At 47.4% G+C, this 20,108-nt stretch overlaps 1 protein-coding gene across 2 annotated transcripts in view; it reads right to left on the bottom strand.

The window, feature by feature from the left end:
* Positions 1 to 13,339: 13,339 nt before the first annotated feature.
* LOC119394291 (homeotic protein proboscipedia) overlaps positions 13,340 to 20,108 on the bottom strand; it is a 116,335-nt gene continuing 109,566 nt past the window's right edge. For both annotated transcript variants that reach the window (XM_049415735.1, XM_037661572.2), the window contains one exon: positions 13,340 to 16,706. In XM_049415735.1, the coding sequence (XP_049271692.1) occupies positions 14,851 to 16,706 (1,856 nt within the window). In that variant the 3' untranslated portion in view covers positions 13,340 to 14,850. The remainder of the gene's footprint in view (positions 16,707 to 20,108) is intronic.

Raw genomic sequence — 20,108 nt, 5'->3', positions numbered from 1 at the left:
GACTTCGATTCGGAAATGTGAGGTTCCTGTTCCACGGTTATGTTTCACCAAATGGTGACCGCATGGACTACCTCACAAAAAAGAAAAAAAAACAACAAAGAACCTGAGATCAGTCACGTCTGTGTAGCTTATCCGAACAGGGTGTTATTAAACGCAAATGACAAGGAAGTAATGCAAGTTCTCTATAGCAAAGTCAGAGAACTTTTTTCTTGTGACGCACGAAATAACTGCTAAAGTTTTGAAAACGCTCGCTTAAACACACCGTCGCCCTTGCCCTCTAAGTTTCTTTGTGGTGCGAGCTGTCTTTTGCGGGTTGAAAGCTCACGAATAACTTATTAAGAAAATATGAAAAAACTTGGAGGACGCTTGAACTTCGCGTTCATGAGTATAGAGCGCATTAGCGTAATCGGGCCCGTTGCGCATCGCCTTTTGAATAGCTTGCCTCGCTTTGTTTCTGGGTGCATGCCTCAACCATGCCGTAAGGAAACGAACGACTGTGCGCGCAACATTGGCCGTTTCAAACTATCCTAGAATGCTACTGCAAGCACAGTTGTTAAGTGCCCACTGCGCCATAATTCTTCCTTTTGCGAATCAGCGAGAGGGCCCACAACGCGTCCGTAAGATAACACGCAAACCTACACAGCTGCTCACTTTGTGGATGCTTTTGCAGCTGTTGATGATTAAATATGTCTGAGCGCTTTGTAATGGGTGGGCCTTTAAAACACCCACTCGCTGCGCAATTCACATGTTTTTGACTCCAGGCACGATTCTACGTCTCTGCCACGCAATATTACATTCGTTAAGGAGACTCCTTCCACTACATGACATTCATATAGTCTTTTTTTCCGAAGACGTTTCACGCAATAGAGTGCCTCTGGGGTAGCGCACCTGCTTACCACGCAGACGGCCTGGGTTCGAGTCTCACTAGGTCCGAAGTTTTTTACTATTCGTATTGCATCTTTCTCGATTTTTCGGTCACGGACAAGGTGATCATTTTTCGCTCACAACCAACGACGCCGTCACCGGAATTTCTGCGAAAGGAGCTCTTTAACGCGTTAAAATGTGTGGGATCAAGACATTCATGTTCTGGCGGGGCCACTGGCGAAAGGTCCGCGGGCTGCGTGCGGCCCGCGTGCCATGTGTTTGAGACCCGTGTTGTACAGGAACGGAGGGGTCGCACGACGTTCATGCGACAAACTCTGTCTTCTTTTTACATTGAGCTAAACTGCAGTGTGCCACAGTAGTCGGCGTCCGCGGAACACTCCTACTGGGTCCATTAAATGAGCCGGCAGGTGACGTGATTTCATTGTGTCCAATATTAAGTGTAAGCGCGCACTTTTCAACGTAGAGAGCGCGCAGTGATGACGGAGACAAAGACACGATACAAGCGCTCACTCTTCAGCTAAAGCAATGTGTGACGAGCATCGTTGAGTTTTGTATTCTGCGTATTGACGCATGCGTGGTACTCTGTATGTTTTTTTTTTTCGTTTTCCTTCATTAAACTTTAGTTGAAAGTGAGCGCTTGTGCTGTGTTCTTCTCTCTTTCTCTCCGTCATCAGTGCGCGCTCTCCAGCAACGATGAATGCATGCCAGCTCGCCCGGTTTTCTGCTTTGTTATGCGCTTTTCAAGCCTAGCGGCGGACTCACGAGATCACGTGATCTCGCTAGCCAGCCACGTAGACTTGCGCGCTTCCCTAACAACGCGTCAACACGCTATCCAATCGCATATAGAGTCGCGCGTATAGGCGTCGCCTAGCTGAATACGCAGCGCTGCGAGCTCGCGAAGCGGAGGCCAAGCTCTAGCGGAGAGCCGACGACTTCGAAATGCTCTGAAATGCGAACTCGCGAAGCCGGGGCAACAAGGCATGGAAGTGTTGCCGCCATCACTGGGGGCAGCAAGGGCCACTGCAAAGAATGCCGCAAGGGGGATCGTCGCGAATAGACAGGTTCGCTGTACGGTCATCTTCACGGTGTGGATTGGCCGTAGATTTTTCTTCCCACTTTGTCGCCGTTTTGCTTCGCGCCGCATTTCCAGTGTTGGCATTGCACATTCCTCCGTGGCTGATTAACCTGAGTCAAGTGTCAAGGTCAACGATGCTCCGAGCGGTGCGCGTGTTTGGAAAAAATTACACCATCTCCCACTAAAGGGAACCACGTGGGGATGCGAAGCAGCGCATGGGTCGACTTAAAGTTGCGTTCATCACGGGCACCTTGCCCGATATTAACGCGTGTTTGCAAGTGGAGCACACTATGAATTCACTGTAGTTGATGTTGCTGTTACTCTTGTTGGAGCACGCTACGCGGGTTCATCGCCACGGCAGCTCTGCATACGTAGGCAGAGAAATGCTGTGGCGTAATGAAATCGTGTAAATGAAACGGACATATTCTATCATGAGCGGACGCCGCCTTCGTTGCATGATAGATGTGAAAGATAGAAACAGCGAAGAGAATAAATAGAAGAGAGCGGAAAGCAGAGGACACCCACTAGAACTGAGTATCGATACACAACCGAGCGCTGGATCGGGCAACCTTTCTCCATATTAGAAAGACTGGTGGTCCTTCGGCGGCAGTGAGAATCGAACCTAGTCTCCCGCGTTTGACGGATGCTCAACCACTTGACCACAGCGCTGATTGGACAGACAAGCATGTATACAAACACACGCGTGTAAACACAAATATAATTCGAGTTCTCATTTAATACATACAAAAGCACATTTTCAAATACAAGTACAGAGAAATTATGTACACATAACGTGGCTCTAACTACTTGTCAGCATGAATTTATTTTATTCGCTATTGTTTATCTCTCTCTTCATCTCTCATTTGACAGCGGACCTATCTCTTAGCTGCACACTGCCATTGAGTCATGACTGCTAATCCCAGTAACTATGATAGGCTTGTCTTACTTATTTTTTTTTTTTTTACTATAAATGGCTGAGATGACACTGGGGATAAGTGGGAGGTCTGAAGACAGGGATGACGACACCATAAGTGTGATGGCGTAAACGTAAGGACTTAGAAGCAGAAACGGCAAACCAATTTTAGTCAGTAATGTTATTCTGTCGCCGTAACGAGATGTATTCGACAAGAACAGAGCGACTCGTACAAACACTGATCGATTGGTAGATTCCTGAAACATTAACGCGACACTTTACCAACTGCCAGTATTCCGCTCGCGGGAAATGTTCACATTTTTTGTTTAAATGACGATTAATGTTGAAATAGCTGGATAATACCTGATAAAATATCACGGAATAATCATTGTCACGTTCCAAACACTACGTTTTTAAATCTGAGTTGCTTTTGGTGCTCTCATCTATTGTCATTGTATAGAAACGCTACTGTAATGCGTCTTCTTTATGTATATATCGTTCTGAAGTATTCGGCCCCGCAAAGCAAAGCTGTGTGCAGAAGACACATTTGTTCCTTAGAATGTACACGCTGCGGTTCGGTGCCATTTTTCTTTTTCTTTTTTCTTTCATTTTTCTCGCAGAATCTCTGCTGATCGGTTCCTATAGCTCTCAGTTCATGGAGGTCCACTGATGCATAAAAAGGCCGCTATTGTGGCAAACTTTATATTTCTCTTCTATTCGTGCACAGAGGCTTTTTCGGCGCAATGTCCTCCACTGTGTATAAAAAAAAAAGACGAAGAAAGACGCTGGAGAGGCGATGCTTATGATTTTTAAACAGGTCGAAAGACGTATATTTTCATCCCATCTCTATTTGGGCCCTATATCAATAAGAAGCTCGCAGAAAACCATTAAGGTATTGCATGCGGCGTCGTGCCTGGTTGGTTTTGCTTCTCCCCTCTCTCGGTACTCTTGTAGATACGAGGCGAGTGGAGTTTGATACGTTTTGCCGATGGAGGCGCTCGGCGCATGAATCACATTCGCAATGCAGGCAGGCAGAAAAGCGTTTCGCCACCGCGAGGTGCACTCTTCAAGGCACCGTTGAAGCGTGCACACTGCGATCGCTGTTTAAAGAATTGTCCCGCGATTCGTTCAAAAAAGAGGTGATTTGTTCGGACGCGCTTTTTTTTTTTTTGCATATCTGCGCGCAAGCCACTTCGTAATGGATTTGTACGGAAGCGCGCTTAGAGAGGCGCGTCGCGTGGCTGCGACCGGCAATCTTTACACACACCGATGACGGAGCAAAATGCTGCTCGCAGGCCAGCATAATGGTTTAGAGCTTTTGCGCGTGATTTAGGGGTACGTGCACGCGATGGGACCCAACCTTAAGAAATAAGAGGGGGTATACACCTAATGGCTTTGCGTGCACACGCGAAGAAAACTAGGCGACCCATCCATCGGGTGCATTTCGCTTGATTTCGTATGTACTGCATGGCACGCCTTGCGCGACGCTTCTTTTCTGCACCCCTTGCTTTTCAAATGTAAGAGGGTGGAACGATGCAGTGCTTCGGGCGAGTGCTTGATGCGCATTCAAAAGCTGTGCGCTGGCGCATCTGCAATACCCTTGAGGCGGCCGAGCATCGCGAGGATATGTACGTCGCACTTGGCGATTACGAGCCTCGGCTTCTGTCTATTCGGGATTCAACACTTGCTCTGAGAGTATCTGCCACATAGCGCTGCCTGCATATAGGCAGCCTTTCCACACGGAGAACTTTTTTTACTGAACGTAATAAATAATTCCTGGGGTTTTGCGGGCGAAAAATATTGTATGATTATGAGGCACGCCGCAATGAAGGACTCCGATTAATTTTCACCACCCGTGCTTCTTTAACGTGCACGTAAACCTGAGTACACGGGTGCTATATTGTTTCGCCCCCACAGACAGGCAGTCACCGTGGCCGGGAATCAAACCCGCGTCCTCGTGTTTAGCGGTATACGACCCCCTTAAGTACTGCTGTGCTACTATAGCGAACTGCAACTAAATGTACCAAACCGGTCAATCTTGATGCGGCATAGATAGCATTAACGAGAAGAACATGGGTGTGAGCGTTGATCACCGGGCTTAACCCAGGCTACCGTGCCGATATTTGAAATCCTTTCTAAAATGTGCCTCATTGATTACACCTTGACGGTTCTACCTTTAATACCATAGAACAGGGTTCATTACAAAGTGATGGGGCTATTCCAATGTGGTACATAACGATGTACTCATGGATAAGTTGGTATACCACTTGGCTCGCAACGGAGAGGGCCGGAATTGATTAGGTGAACTTCTGAGGCACTTGGGCAGAATATAGAGCTGAGGAAGATTTCTGTAGGTTAACCTCCCTCCGTTTCCTTTTCATCTATTTCTCTCTGTAGTGCGTATGTGCCATATTGATGGCGCATACTCACAAGACAACATACTGTTCTTTTAATGAACTCAATAAATTAACTTAAGCGCACTCGACGAGCTGAGCTGCGCTTCCCTCTGCTTGGCCTCCTCTATCAACACCGGCAGCGCGCCGTCGCGCTGCCGGATCGCAGAGGCACAGTGATCCTAGCTGCTCGCAAGAAAACAGTTTTCACTTTTAATGAACTCATTCAATTAATATACATTTATTATCCTGATATCTAACTGGCCCCCATCTTTACTAAACATATGTCCTACATCATATCTCTGCTGTACCACTTGTAATCGGGAACCACTCAGGCCTTTTTATATGAGTTTTGTTCGGAGTTTTCAGACACAGCGCAGAAAATCTCAACTACCGGTTGAAAAGAAGCGGACTGAAAGTTTCCGAGCAAGGAACATAATGCCGCTAGAAGCTAGTGTCATAATAATTTCCGAGGTTCTGTGCACTTCTACCGTTCCTAAATAGTATAATACATGCTGATGATACCGTCATCTCTGTAGCCTCTTTGTCTCCAGATGAGACATACTCAAAGGCGAAAAAGGTTTTGATATAAACTGATTCCTGGACAAAAAAATAAAATCGCCGACGATTACGATACTACTTAATGCGAATTCTGAGCGCAGCTTCGTGTTGGGGAAACGTCAACTGAGTTTAATGTCTTGGCTATCCGCAGTTGTCACAATGTTACATTCGTTACATATTGCCTCAGAAACTGCCAGTGCTCAAGTGCTACGCACACCACTCTGTGCATTGCAGGCATCGCGAACCAAGCGAAACGCCGACAGCCCCGTTACGACAAGCGAAGCCAGCCGCAGTGCACGTGCCAGCCCTGCATGAGCACGAGCTCCGGCCGAGGGGCCAGCACGCGTGACGGAGGAAGATAGCGAGGTTAGACGCCAGTGGCTCGTGATATCGATAGACTCCGCCTTCACTCTCTTTCGTCCTCGTTCGCTCTATCGGTTACGCCACCGACGCCAACGGTGACGCCACCCAGCGCAGGAACGGGCGCCTAAGGACTGCACTCTATAAATAAACAACCTAAATGCTAATACAATGAACATTTTCCCGAGCTAAAAACAGGCATATGTCTACAAAATACAACATCCATTTTCGTTCTTCGAAAACGAAAAGTGAGATTGGTAATTCTTTTAAGGTGCTTGGTACTGCTTTGTCTGAAGCTTTAACAAATGGTTGATCGTGTGAATTTTACATGAAATTTTTAGCCTTAATGACGACATATTTAAAAAAAAAGCCACGGTTTACTACCGTATTCGTTAAAATTACTGGCATACAACTCACAGTCATGGCATTTAAGTTGTAACCTAATACGGAGCATTAATTACACAGTCAAATTCTATGAGGTACATAGAAGCACGAGAAGTATTTCTGTACGCAATCGCAAACCCTGTATTTCGCGAACCTACGGGGAACTTGTTCGAGAAATACAAGATAATAAAGCTTAGTAGCTTTCTGCACTGGTACGGGATAGCGCGAGCACATTCATCATGTGTTCAGCAAAGTAACTTCTTTGCTGAAGTCGAAAATTTAGAAAGCACGTCCTCCTATGAGACATGGTGGACGGAACTTTGCAAAGTGCCGACTTGCCATGTCATATGTTGCTTGCAATCTCTCAACAATAATTTGCAGCGCTTATATATCAATTTGGTATATTGGGTAGAAATACTTCACTGTTTAAACATTCTTATTTGGCTGCATTATTAATTAGTTTACACTTAGTCCTGTTCTAAATCTTTTGAATACGTTATTTAGGTCACGTTGTGTATATAAAGTTGACTTGTGATATTTTTTTGCACACCTGTCTTTTTTCCACTTTTCGTTATCGCTGCCGCTGCTCAGTTTTAGTTTATAAATATACAGGGTAGGTCTTATGAGCTTATACATTAAAGGAGTGGTGACAGAAAATTTTTGAACTTCTTTTTTTCTTTTTTTGCTCTTAGTCAGTGGCTGCTGTCTCGTTAATAACGGCAACGAAACTCATGTGCCCCACCGCAAAACGAATGTTTAATTATATGCTCGTATGTTACGACTGAAGCAGTTTCGATTTCGAAGAGCAATCGAGGGTCCCGTGACATAGTTAACAAATACTGTCAGGTAATCGTGAGAGCCAGTGACGTCACTGGCCAGCTTCTGCCATGTTGTCAGCGCTGCTGTTTCGTCTGCTGTGTTGAGCGCTGCGAGTGCTTATTTCCTAGATCGTCAAACTACGTTGCTTATCTAGTGCGGCGATGGACGAAGACCCTGGCAGGAGTGTCAAAATCAGTCAGAAAAGCTCGATTCACTTCGCGAATCTCGCCGCTGGCTGCGATTTTGTTCCTGCCGTCGTCCGACTGACGCGACGTTTTCCGTGAGGCATGGAGCAGCCACAGCATTAGGTACACTGAAACATTTTCGCGATCATTTGTAAAGTAGCAGATTGAGAACACGATGAAGTGGAATCACAACAGTGGCGCTCTGTAACAGTGTATGTGTAACATGTAAATGGTGTTATCTACGATTTACTGACTCTAAGGGTGTGCGAATATTCTAGTTTCCAATTCGAATCGAATAATACTTAATCGAATAATTTGACTCGACTTTCGAATATCTAGTATTCGAAGTTTCGAATCGTTCGACCGGACGAATATCTAAAACGCGACAAAGGCCAACGGTGCAACTTGGTCAGGGCAGGGTGGCGAAAACTAACGCTGACGTCGTTACAGTAGGAGTTTTCTTTAAAACCTTCACCGATATCCTAGTTCGAAAGTGAGCGCATGTTTATTTTATAGCAGATTATTTCATTACTGTACGTGAAAAAAATACACATGACAAAACGCAAGAAGTCCTTGCCCAAACGAAGGCAAGGACTTCTTGCGTAAAGCTCGGTCGCGTATGCCCCAAGCACCGTAAAACGTCCCGACTTTCGCCCGCGAAACCCTCAATGAGTGGCTTCATATGTGAAAATTTGTTCACGCGGCACAGTCGCCACTGCCGTAGCGCACCACTCGTTCAGAAATTGCCATCGTTCTGGCGCGCAGTTAAAGCGCTGCTGCGTGCGGGCGCCCGAAGATTTTTGCGCCCAGAGCACGCATGGCGATGAAGCACAACTTTACCGTTGTCAGATGAGCCGTATCGCGCAACCACGGGGAAAATCCACAGCATATCCACGGGGTGAATGATTATGAGTGGGGCGAAGCTCCGGAGGAAATCATCGGTAAACCGTGAATACTCCGAGTAATTCGCCCAGTATATGATCAAATAAACACGTGAGAAACACCGTGTATATATTAAACATCAAACTTTTATTGTACTGTTGGTTTACGTGGTCCCTTCATTACAACGGTCCCCCTAGCGTACGTCGCCGCACTAAATCGAATTATCGCCTTCCACCAATGACACGCGTCATATGTGAATCTTCCGTGAATTCTGCCCCAGTACATCATCAACGACGTGAGATCGGGCGCGTTTATACTAAAGGGTCGATGAGAGTCATGGCGACTTGCAGCTCACTTTAATTTTACATGTACGCTGTGAATTTTTATTCTTTAATCACGCACAGGAGAAATCTCACACAGGCACTACCTTGGACGTCAAAATCCAGTGCCTATATATACGGGGTGGTCAGTGAACGGTCGTGCAGCGCGAGCACTCGGTTTTTTCAATCAAGAAAGTAGAGACTGTTTCCGAGTGTTCGTAGCGTCTTTTGATGGAATAAATTTTTTTCTTAACACAGAAACTCGTTAGCAGACGCTGCCTGCGTCGGCGTCGCGAGGCGAGAGAGAGGGGGGGGGACTTTACCGATCGGCGCTCGCCCGTTGCCGATCGGGCGAGGTGTCTGCATCTATACTACTACAGAGGAGGGAACGACCCACACCCTAAGGAGCTTCGCCCCTAAAAGAACACTAGCTGCCTTGCCCCCTCTGTTAGCCGTGAGGAGGTTAGGAGTGGCACTGCCGATTGGAATGGCGGCTCCTCAACTTGCATGCGCGCCCATAATAGCTGAACAAAAAAAAAAAAAAAACCTCCCTCCCGGACAAGCGCGTAATAAAGCTGTCACCACGCCGTAGCGTCCTTGAGTTTTCCTCTGTCTTGCCGTAACTGGCGGTACACGTTTCCTGTAAGTATACTATTCGATATTCGATTCGATATTCATTCTTTTTGGCCACTATTCGGCACTACGGCACTATTCGATTCGAATTCGATTCGAGACGAAATTTCACTATTCGCACATCTCTAGTATTTAGAGCGGGCAACGCTGCGTACTAAAGGCATACCCAATCCCACGTACGCATGTCGGAGCGCCAGTGCAGTTATCTGTACACTACGCTGTACGATCCCAGCGGTAAAGATCTTTAGTTTGTGTGTAGACTTCCTAAGGTTTGCGGATACCCGGTTGCCAGAGCCGTTGACCGCCCCAGCAGCAGCAGCCGCCGGTAAAGCCGGCAGTGACACCTTGTGGCATTTTGTCCAACTACACTAACTTTTTTTTTCTGTTTTCACAGTCGCGTCGCTGTTCTTGTCGAAAAAAAAAAACAATGAGAATACTCTGAATGAATAATTATCTCACTGCCAATGCTTTACACAGAGTCAGTAAGCGGGCAAATCGGTGCAATGTTTTGTTTGTAGGTCTCTGGTTAGGCTCTGCACCTGATCTGCATCATCAGGTGTCGCTACCAGCGTTGTTCATCTCGTACACTCATGCGAGGACAGCGGCCTGCGCAAATGGGATCCCGGACTAAGGATCCCACTCACCGATCTTCTCACAGAACATAAAAAAAAGTTTTATTCTCTCGCACGCGCATCCGGTAACCTGGCTAGAACTCGTGACCTCCGTTGTTCACAAACAGTGCCCGCTCGGTGACCTCATCGCTTTTTGCTTCTATTTCCGATTCAGCACTTGCACGAACTTCAAAACTCAATTAAAATACTTTTTAGGCTGTATTTGTGGATGATATTAAACAGATGGCACCTCTATGTTCCCATCAGTGTGATGTAACAGTGAAATTGTGCCCGAATTTTTGTGTCACCACTACAATGTACACGTGTCCACTTGCACAAACGTCTATTGTGTTTGAACGTCTGTTAACATGCTGCCTCTTATTTAAATCGTTATTGCCTCTTGGTTTTTTTATGCTCCTTTTTCTTTAAAGGGGGGTGGTTGGGGGGGGGTGGTTTTTATTGTTTATTTTTAATTACCTGTCTATGCTTTGCTGTCCTGCATCGCTGTAATATGTAGTTAGGGAGCTGAGGGTTCTCAAGCCATTTCTTTGCGGCTTTTTTCGTTACCCTTTTCTGTTCCTCATTGGAAAATGAAGCTTGAAATTTATAGAGAAAGTACATTTAATTTATATAACCATCTGAACGTCGTAAATTAGCATGAGAACACCACTTATGTATTCCTTTTGACAAACCGTCGTGATGGCACTTTCCTTGATCTCACCACAACCCGCTTAATATTAAGCAACTAAGCTAGGCTTCGTAAAAATTGTAGCTGCTGCTGTAGGTGCTAATATTCAAAATGTAAATGGTGTTGCAAAGTATTTCCATCGAAAGCACCCATATATATATATACTCACCCTGCATATTAGGAGATAATTATCGTGATATTAAAAATGGTTCTCTTTTAACCACCACTCAAATAAGCATACGTAAGTCTCAGTTTTAGTTTACTTAGCATCATTTCCCATGCATTAGGGTATTGTTAAAGTGCAGCGATGCAGCGTCCAAATGTAATGACACTGTCGGCAATGAAACTTGTGCGTATACGTCGCAGCAAACTATAACACTGCACTTTCTTATTGTTATTACTGCACTTTCTTTGTTTTCGTCCCTTAACTTTTTCTCTTTCCGAAGCGTAGAGAACCGGACTTGCACGTGATCGACTGCCTTTCATTTTCTTTTCTTATTTTCTCTCCTAACTGACTGCACAGTCAGACCAACAAGCACTTCTTACCTACATTGTGACGTGACGAGCGGAGTGCAAATAGCACTCTGAAAGATCGATTATAGTTGCTGCGTTCACGTGCTGTTGTACTGCGCTAGTAATAGTTGTTTCACGTGCTAATTACGCATTTGTACGAACAGTTGCTTTTATTTAGATATATTATTTTGGTTATTACGCTGTTTATTAGTAGCATTAGTGCACTTATTTCACTAACATTACTAATTAACGTACACAACCTTTATGTGCTCCTTGTTCACAAGTTGTCGCAACAACAACTGTCTTGTTTGTATGGTTATATTTCATTTCTAAAAGTAAGTGATCAAGATCCCGTTGCAGTCTCTATTTTCGGGACACCCTCCTGTGTATAAATATTTCGCCATTTTAATTTTCAACAAAAAAAGACTACTTGTCAACTTAGTGTTGGGTCCAAATCGCGAGAGACACATGGTACCTGCAAAAATGATTTATTTCAAATGTTATGAGCGAGGCGTTGTATGGAAGAAAGCACAGTGGCTGACCCATATTGAGTACGCTGTCACCCGCCTCAGTATATAGACTATCTCAACAGTTGCGGCGTGAATACTTGTTTGGGCAAAAAAGTAATCGCGCTGCAGTCTGTAACACTCATCATAGATAAGAAGTGCACATCGGTTAAATTGCGATGGCAATGTTGAGGACTAAAGAAGACAACTTGTACGTACCTATACGTACTTGGAGAAGATCTCTGATGTAGCTTCAACTTCGACACAGTTGGAGGAACAGCTGGTTTCTTCGATCATGCTTTCTTACTTAAATTGCAGAAGCCCATTTTGAATACATTTGTTTGTTCAATTACTGACTATGGCTCAAAATATCAGGTGCATTGTTCTTTTTTACGTTTTTGTGAGCATTTTTTTTCGTCTTTTTTTTTTAGAGACTTCTAAGGGCGTAATTCCAATGGCACCAGCATAGATATGAATCCAATCCGACGGTTTGTATCGACATTATGAGACTGTTCGTATGTTATATCTAAAGTGAATGCATAAAGAATAAGTTACTTCCTCTTGTTGTCGAATTATGAGAGCGTAAACCATTTAGACGCTCCCAGGGACCTTCGACATCCAAGCTATGCATGCCTTAAGACAAATGGTTTTCTGATATTACACCAGCCTTTCCTCTTATGATACGATCACAAGCGGAAATTCTGCTCCAGCTTTATTTAACGAATACATAGAAAAAATAGAAACCTTCGTCAACGTTTGAATTATGAGCAGCTTCCAGTACGCTGCTTCCACATAGCGTTCAGCAAATGCGCAATATACTTTGCAGGGGGCGAGTATTCTGCTCAGATTTCTAGCACCTTGCGCACTGCCTTCGATGCTCATAAAACTAACTGGAAGGCGACCACTTAAGGTCTTAATGCATTACGAATGCGAGTTCATAAACACACGTACGGAAGAACGCCGAAGTGGCTTTTTCATGTCCTTGGCATGAATTTTCGAAAATTGGCCGTAATTACATCTAGACCATTTAGGCGCACGTTAAAGAAACCCAGGTGGTCGGAATTTCGGGAGCCCTCCACGAAGGCGTCTCTCATAACCATATTGCTGTTTTTAGGAGGTATGACCCCCACCAATTATTATTACTATTATCGATGTAGACCACTCACCGCTGACGAAGAGCATTCGTGGGTATTTAGAACATCACACGATGGCAGGAAGGCACAGGATGCAGCGTCATAACATTTAGCTCACCACGTGGCGCTGCGTCATCACATCTCAAGCTTGAGCGAATAAAATCGGTTACTGGCGTATGCAACGTTTGCAGATGACTACACATGGAAACGGCGAGTTCGACATCTAAGGGCCGTACTTGAAAAAAAAAATTGCTTGCGGATGATGTACTGGTGCGTATAATAAAAAGTGACTTCAAAAGCTTGTGTCTAATGGCCAACCTACTGGTCCCAGGAGGAGATCCAGGAAGTACGAATCGTTGTGTAGGCCCAACAACCATTGCCACTATCAAGTGATGACCCCGGACAAGCTGGTTTGATGCTTCCATACCACTTTGATAGCGCGCATTAACTACAGACAAAGGACACAGAAGCCAGGACGTTCGTCATACGAGGAGGTTTTAATTGTGATCCAGTCAACATCCGCATCTCATACACACTTTCAAATGCACCAGATTCATCGAGGAGACAACATTTACTCGTGTCTGGGAACATCGGGAGAAGGAACGTTTACTCGAAGCGTATACAGCGTTATGTTCAAGCATGTTTTGTGAGAGTCGAACACGACGAAAAGAAATCAATCACTCGGTACAATTGCTTATGCATTCTTTTTTGTTGTTGTTCGTTTGTGTAGCCTCAAGTGGTACACAAACACGCTCAGTAGGTATGGAGTGATGTTTTTCTGCTTCACTTTTTTTTTTAGCATCCTGCGGTGCAACATCATCTGTTGTCAGAAAGACTGGAAAACACAGATTTTCACGACGGTGGTGCCACTTCTCGTAACAATATGTACAACCTAACTTTCTTTAACACATAGTGTGGACACGATAGACAACAATATTTTATACAATACACGCTATACATAAGAACAAATCGCGATACTCCGGAGACGCAGAAAGAGGGTGTGGCAGGCAAAAAAGAAAAGAAAATTGAAAATTTAAGTGAGCAGGAACTATAATAAATCGGAACGATTGATGGGAAATTGTCGTTTCTGCATTCTATTTTACCTGCGGTCAAGTATTTTCAGGCGCGTGAGTTTGGTTTCTCTCGGTACTAAACCATAGGAAAAAAGCTTCATTACGCTGAAAGCTTGGAAAGGGGAAGTGCTGGAGTGAGTTAGGGATTCACTGTATAGGTAACACACTGCCGAGAGCCAGCCTGTGCGCAAAGATAAGCTTCGCGTTGTCGTGAAGATTGCACAGCGCCTCTTCATGTTATATTTACAGCTTTATAAACAAAGACATTTAAAAAAAAATCACAGCAGACTTTTTTTTTTTTTACGTGTGAACAGGGCTCTTTGTGCGTGGGTTTCTGTTCGCATGGCAATGTTTACGACCAGCCGCGTTATTGCACTCGATGCAGGGCGAAACGAAAATGCCGGAAGGTGGGGTTACTGAACGGCTCTCTCTCTCTCTCATGTTTGTAGGTAAGTATGCTTAACTGCATCATTTCACGATCGCTGGGAACACGTATCCTCTTGTGAAGCCGGACATGGTTACTCCGGGCACGAACGTGTATATACTGGTCTAGATACAACGTGTGCTGGAGCAATGTGCTTGTTATCGTACTTCTCATATATTATTTGTCACAGCTCAAGAACTTGCTCCTCAAACGAGATGAACATTTTTTTTCTTTCTCTCGGAGCAAAATCAAGTGTATGTGTAGCCGGCGACCCGCAACGCGCAATCTTGTCTGGCTCCGGCATCATCAAAGACAGGAGTTCGCCATGTCGGAGCCGCGCACCTCTTCGCATGCACTGGTCGCTCTGCCATTCTGGTCTCGTGACCTTTTCCCCTCCCCACAACCCTGATTATTATTTATACATTCAGAGAAACGGAGCGCTCAACCTCACGCACACGCTCGAAATGTTTCGCTTCACTCATTGTCTTGCAGTCAGCTCAGCTGGTAGTATTCGGGCGCCGCGTACTCGTTGGCAATGTTCGTCAGGAAGCTGAACTCATTCGAGCCGCACGAGCCCGGTCCCGAGTAGCCGTTGGAATCACCGTAGTAGAAACTGTTGAAGTTGAGGTCGGTGTCCGACGAGCTCTGGCCGTTGTAGTGCTCGGGCGACGGGTTATAGCTGGTCGCCGTGTTCGAGGCAGTGCCGTTTTGCATCTCGTAGTAACTTCCCGGTGCCTGCTGGTACGGCTGCTGCGGTTGCTGCTGCTGCTGCTTGGTCGAGGGTGGCGCGTACTCGGGTGTTCGGCTGGTGGCGGGGTTCGAGGAACTGCCGTTGCAGGTAATGTCATAGTACATGCCGGAGTCACCGCTCGGCGAAGCCACCATGTTACTCCCCTCGTCGGTCGGGTAGCACTCCGACGCCCGGTAGCCGTAGGGGTAGCCGCTGCCGTCGCTGGGCCCGTTGTACTGCCCTTCCTCGATGCTCTCAGCCTCGCTGCTGTACGGCGCGGCGCCATAGCCGACGCGCCCGTACTCTTGACCCGCGCCCCTGTACTCGCCCACGTAACCCTGGGTTGACGCCGTCGCTTGATTCATGCCTTCCATTCCGTACATGTACGGCCTTTGCTCCTGGGACTGCTGGTGCGTTGGCTGCTGAGCGTTGGGCTGCGTCTGGGCCGCCTGGTGCTGTGTCTGACATTGCTGGTGGTGTTGCTGGTGCTGCTGCTGATGTTGCTGCTGTTGCTGGTGCGGATGGTGCGGCTGGTGTTGCTGCGGCGATGGCTGCTGGCTCTGCGCGTGGTGCATCTGCTGGTGGGCGTCCATGGAGGTGCCGATCATGTTGGCGTGCGTGGCAGCGGCGGTGGCGGCGGCGGCGGGGGCGTAGCCGCACGCCTGCGCCGCCGCGCTGCCCTGGTGATGGTAGTACATGGGTCCGGCCGCCTTGTAGCCGTGGGGCAGCACGGCCACGTAGCCATTGCTGGCTCCCGGTTGCGATCCGACCGCGGGGCTGGCGGCCGGCGGCGAGCGGTAAGCGGCCGCGCAGTACGCGCCAGGCTGGCTGCCGACGCGGTGCTGGGGCGCCGAGGCGCTGCTGTAGGGTTGCTGCGCGGCGGCGATGGCAGCCGGCGCGGCCCGTTCCTGCTGCTGACCGTAGTGGTTCCCGTACAGCTGCGCCGGCAACTGGCACTTCGGAGAAGAAGCCACACGCGCGCTTGGACAAGGATAAGTGGCGGCCGAAGGGTTGGCCGCGTCCAGGGCGCACAGGGCAGCGGCAGCAGCCGCCTTGGCTGCGGCGGCGGCGGCGCGGGCGGCGGGGCTGGCGGCGCGACCCAGCGGGCTGGGCCGCTCGCCGCCGAAGCCGCCCTCCTTGCCGGGCGTCGGGGTCTTGTCCGAGCGGGCCGGCGACGCAAGTCCCAGCGCCGGGTGCAGGTGGCCCTTGGAGTCCGAGTCCGGCTCGGATCCCGACGGCGAAGACGCGGCCGCCCTCGCCGCAGGCGGGCAGCAGCCGGGGTCTCGGCCGCCGTCCTCGACGCCCTGCGACGGGCTGGCGACCGGGGCGACCTGCGGCAGCCGCTGGTCGCCGTCGGGTGCCTCTCCTTCGGAGGTGCCGTCGCAGCCGTTGCCCTTGTCGTCCTGCTTGCTCATCATCGTCTGCCGCTTGTGCTTCATCCTCCGGTTCTGGAACCACACCTTGACTTGACGCTCGGTGAGGTCGAGCGACGCGGCGATCTCGATCCGCCGAGGCCGACACAGGTACTTGTTGAAGTGGAACTCCTTTTCCAGCTCCAGAAGTTGCGTGTTGGTGTAGGCGGTCCGCAGACGTCGCGGCATTCCGTTTTCTCCGTTTTCTGCGCCAGAAAATGAAAGACACATAGGTAATCAAGCCGCAGCAGCTTTCTTGTCTACATAGTCAGACGGAAGAATATAAAGAAGTTTATGGGTTCTGAATTAAGAATCGCGAGTAATTTCTTTGCGCTAACTGGAAGATTACATCAAACTATGCAGCACTATATAAGGCGTATTGCTGGTCAGGTTGTATCCCCAAATAGGCAGGCTTGGTATTTCGCTGATTGTTAATCATTGTTAGCGTAGGAAATGGTCTCTCGCGCTCTTACTGCGTGACCTTAATGAGACATGCGAAAAACGCTCCAGCCGTGGGGCGCATACATCACCGCAACACACCGCGCAGTTGGTCACAGAGCTATCGCGATCACTAATTTATTTACTTTATTTTATCTATTCGTGTTACCTCCGGGCTGTACGGCGTTATGAAGGGGAGTGGTTATCAATAATAGTTACAATGGAATATCGAAGGTAGTTCCTCTAATTGATGTACGAGGCAAACATTACAGGGGTACCTTATGCACTTACCAAAGACGACTTGAAAGCGAGTATGCAAAAGTAGTTGTTGCATTTGCTTATTCGATTCTCATATCTTTCACTTTTCGCTTATCGTGCTATGTACTTTCGCTTATGCACTTTCACGTACAGACATCCACTTATGCACACAATTCTTTGTAATCCCTTGGTATGTACTCATATTTAGATCTTTCTCGGGGACCACTACCACACGATCAGAAGGGTATAGACAGTCCGACCAAAATCCGTCGCATCGAGTCCTTGAAGGCTACTTCGCTGACATGATCACTGCTTTGTGGTTCGTGAATTTGGAAGACGCGAAAGGAATTTAATTCACTTCATCATGATTCTTGAAACCAAGTCAATGTTCTGGTCATAGTTGCGGTCCTTCTTTAGCGTAGCTAAATCTAAGCTTATAGGTTTCGCTCAATTTCACGAAGGAAATCGTCTTCCGTATCTTCTTTATCACCTCGGTTTCACAGTTTCCAAAACACGAAGTGAGCGGCCAGCTGGCGCAGCGCTCACTTTTCGTCTAACTTAGCAGCAAACAGGTTCCCAGTTACATTGAACACAGCGCTATTTGTTTTCTTTAGTGCAACTAATAGCTTACCGGTCAAAATGTCTAATCATGGAGTAGTAACGTGGAAAACGCCGTTAAATATTTGTGATCAGAATTTTTCGATCTGCAGCGAATCAGTATACACGCAACACATGCCGCAAATCAGTGATAGGTGGGCGCGATGGCGGTTCGTGCTTGTGTGCCGCGGTTGGCTGCGCATGCGCAGCCAACCGCAGCAAGTAGATGGAGAAACAATCGGACAGAATTTCACGTAACGTTCGAGGGCACGGTAACAGCAGCAGAAAGGGATCGTCTGCTTTCCTAGAAAATGCGATAACGATTACACACCCGCACTTGAACAGTGTAACGCAGGGTATATGTTTACCATATGCAGTTATCGCTCCCTCTGCTGCTGCCCCTCTTCTTTCTGTACATCTCTGCACGCCTTTCATTTATTTTTATCTTTCTCTCTCTCTCTCCTTCTAGCGTTTGTAGTATGCAGCGCGTAATTTCGTTCCTTCCTGCACAGTTATCTTTTTTCAAATTAATACCACTACCTACAACGGACATGATAGAACTCAGCAGCAGCTGCGGAGTCTGCTCCACAGCTTCTGCCTTCCCCCTTCCCCTTCTATATTCTCCCTTTCTATTTCGCGGCATTAGTAAACGAATCCCTTTAAAAATCGCGAGGTGAAAAATTAACGCTTGGTCGAATCGGACATGCAGAAAGCTCGAACCTACTGAAAGAAAAAAAGAAAAGATCCGCTACTTGCACCAATAGGAAAAAGAACAGAAAAAAAGACATTACAGGAAAATCGGTTGCCGAACCTTCGAAGCAAGCGCGCTGTGCCAGCGCCACGGACGAGAAGCGATCTCCGAACCAGCTGGTGTCGCTTGGCGTCCTTATTCACAGCGAGTGGGTGTGCAGCAACGTAGCTACAACCGTTATAGAAAAATAAGGAAAAAAAAGGATTGGCGGGAAAACTTTGAAGGCAGGAGGAGAGGCCGAAAGCGCACCTGGTCCCACGTGGAGCTCATTCCCCATAGGCCAACGCGCAGGGCGCGCTGGATGTGTTTAAAAAGTTAAGAGAGATATCGAAAGAGGCTGCGGTAAAGTTCGTTTCCTACCTTTTTCGGTTTATTTTTAATCGGGAGAGCAGCGGCTCGAAGGGAAAACAAGGAAATAAATGGGAACGTAGCATGGAGAAGATTGGAAGAGAAAAAAAATGAGAGTAAAAGGAAATGTCTAAACCTGCACGGGGCAAATTATGCGCGGAGCGCTTTTTTTGGCGCCCAAATTCCTGATGCACGCAGAAATAATCTCTGGCTGTAGCTTTTCACCCGGGCTTCCTCAAATGCGCGTTCAAAAAGAATGAAGCGACTGAGAGCTGCTTCTACGCTGCTTCTACGCTGCTTGTTTGTGCGGCCAGGAATGAAGGAACGAGAGTGAAAGAGAGAGAGAGAGAGAGAGAGAGAGAGAGAAAAGTGATGGAGGGCGGGGGAGAGAGCGAAGAAGGGGAAAAAAGAAAAAAGACCTTTCGAACAACCACAGCGCCAACTGAAAAACCAGGCCGGTCTACGTTCGGGGTCCTCTCGCTAGCTGTATTTTTGTTTCAGCCAGCGCCAAGCCCTATTTGCATTCACACGACGTTGAGTTTCCTAACGACGTAACGATCCTCCCGAGACGACAGGAGAAAAAAAAATAATGAAAGAAAGAATGCCAGGAGCTGGGAAATGAGAGGAGAGTTAAGGAAAAGAACGATGAAAAGGAAGCAAACGAGCGTTAAAAATTAAGAGGGCAAAGTGTAGAACGTCGATATAGCGGGTTCCAGCAGCCATCTCTGTGCGGGCCTGTGTTCGTCTGTCTGGTGTGCGTCCGCGCCGGATCAGCGTATCTGACTTATTTCAAATGTGCACGCGCACACAACGCGTAAAAACGTTGCCCAACGCGCTTCGCTTCTCGCCACACTGTAGTAAGCGAAGAGGGGGTCTGCCCGCCTCGCAATCCCCCTTTCCGTCCCCTCTCTACTTATCCCTGAAGAAGAGAGAGGAGGGAGCGGAGAATTAAAGCGGCCGGAAAAAAAGACGAACTGCGAGTGCTGGAGAGCGTATAGGAATCAGACGAGATATAGAACAAGTCGCGAACTCGGCGCCGACACTGTTGAGCGAGCTACACTCGTGAAAGAGAGAGAGGGAGATTGAGCGACGCGCGAACCGAACGCGCCGACGACTAACTCCCTCGCTACCTTCAGCTTTTCTTTTTTTCTTTCCTATCTAAAATTACTGACTGAGTAGCGAAACAACCATGACACCGTTTTGCTTCTCTCATCTA

Source organism: Rhipicephalus sanguineus, chromosome 5 (genome assembly GCF_013339695.2).
Source record: "Rhipicephalus sanguineus isolate Rsan-2018 chromosome 5, BIME_Rsan_1.4, whole genome shotgun sequence".
Classification (NCBI taxonomy): domain Eukaryota; kingdom Metazoa; phylum Arthropoda; class Arachnida; order Ixodida; family Ixodidae; genus Rhipicephalus; species Rhipicephalus sanguineus.
Note: the sequence above shows the minus strand (reverse complement) of the source record. Positions and strands in the feature narration are given on the sequence as shown.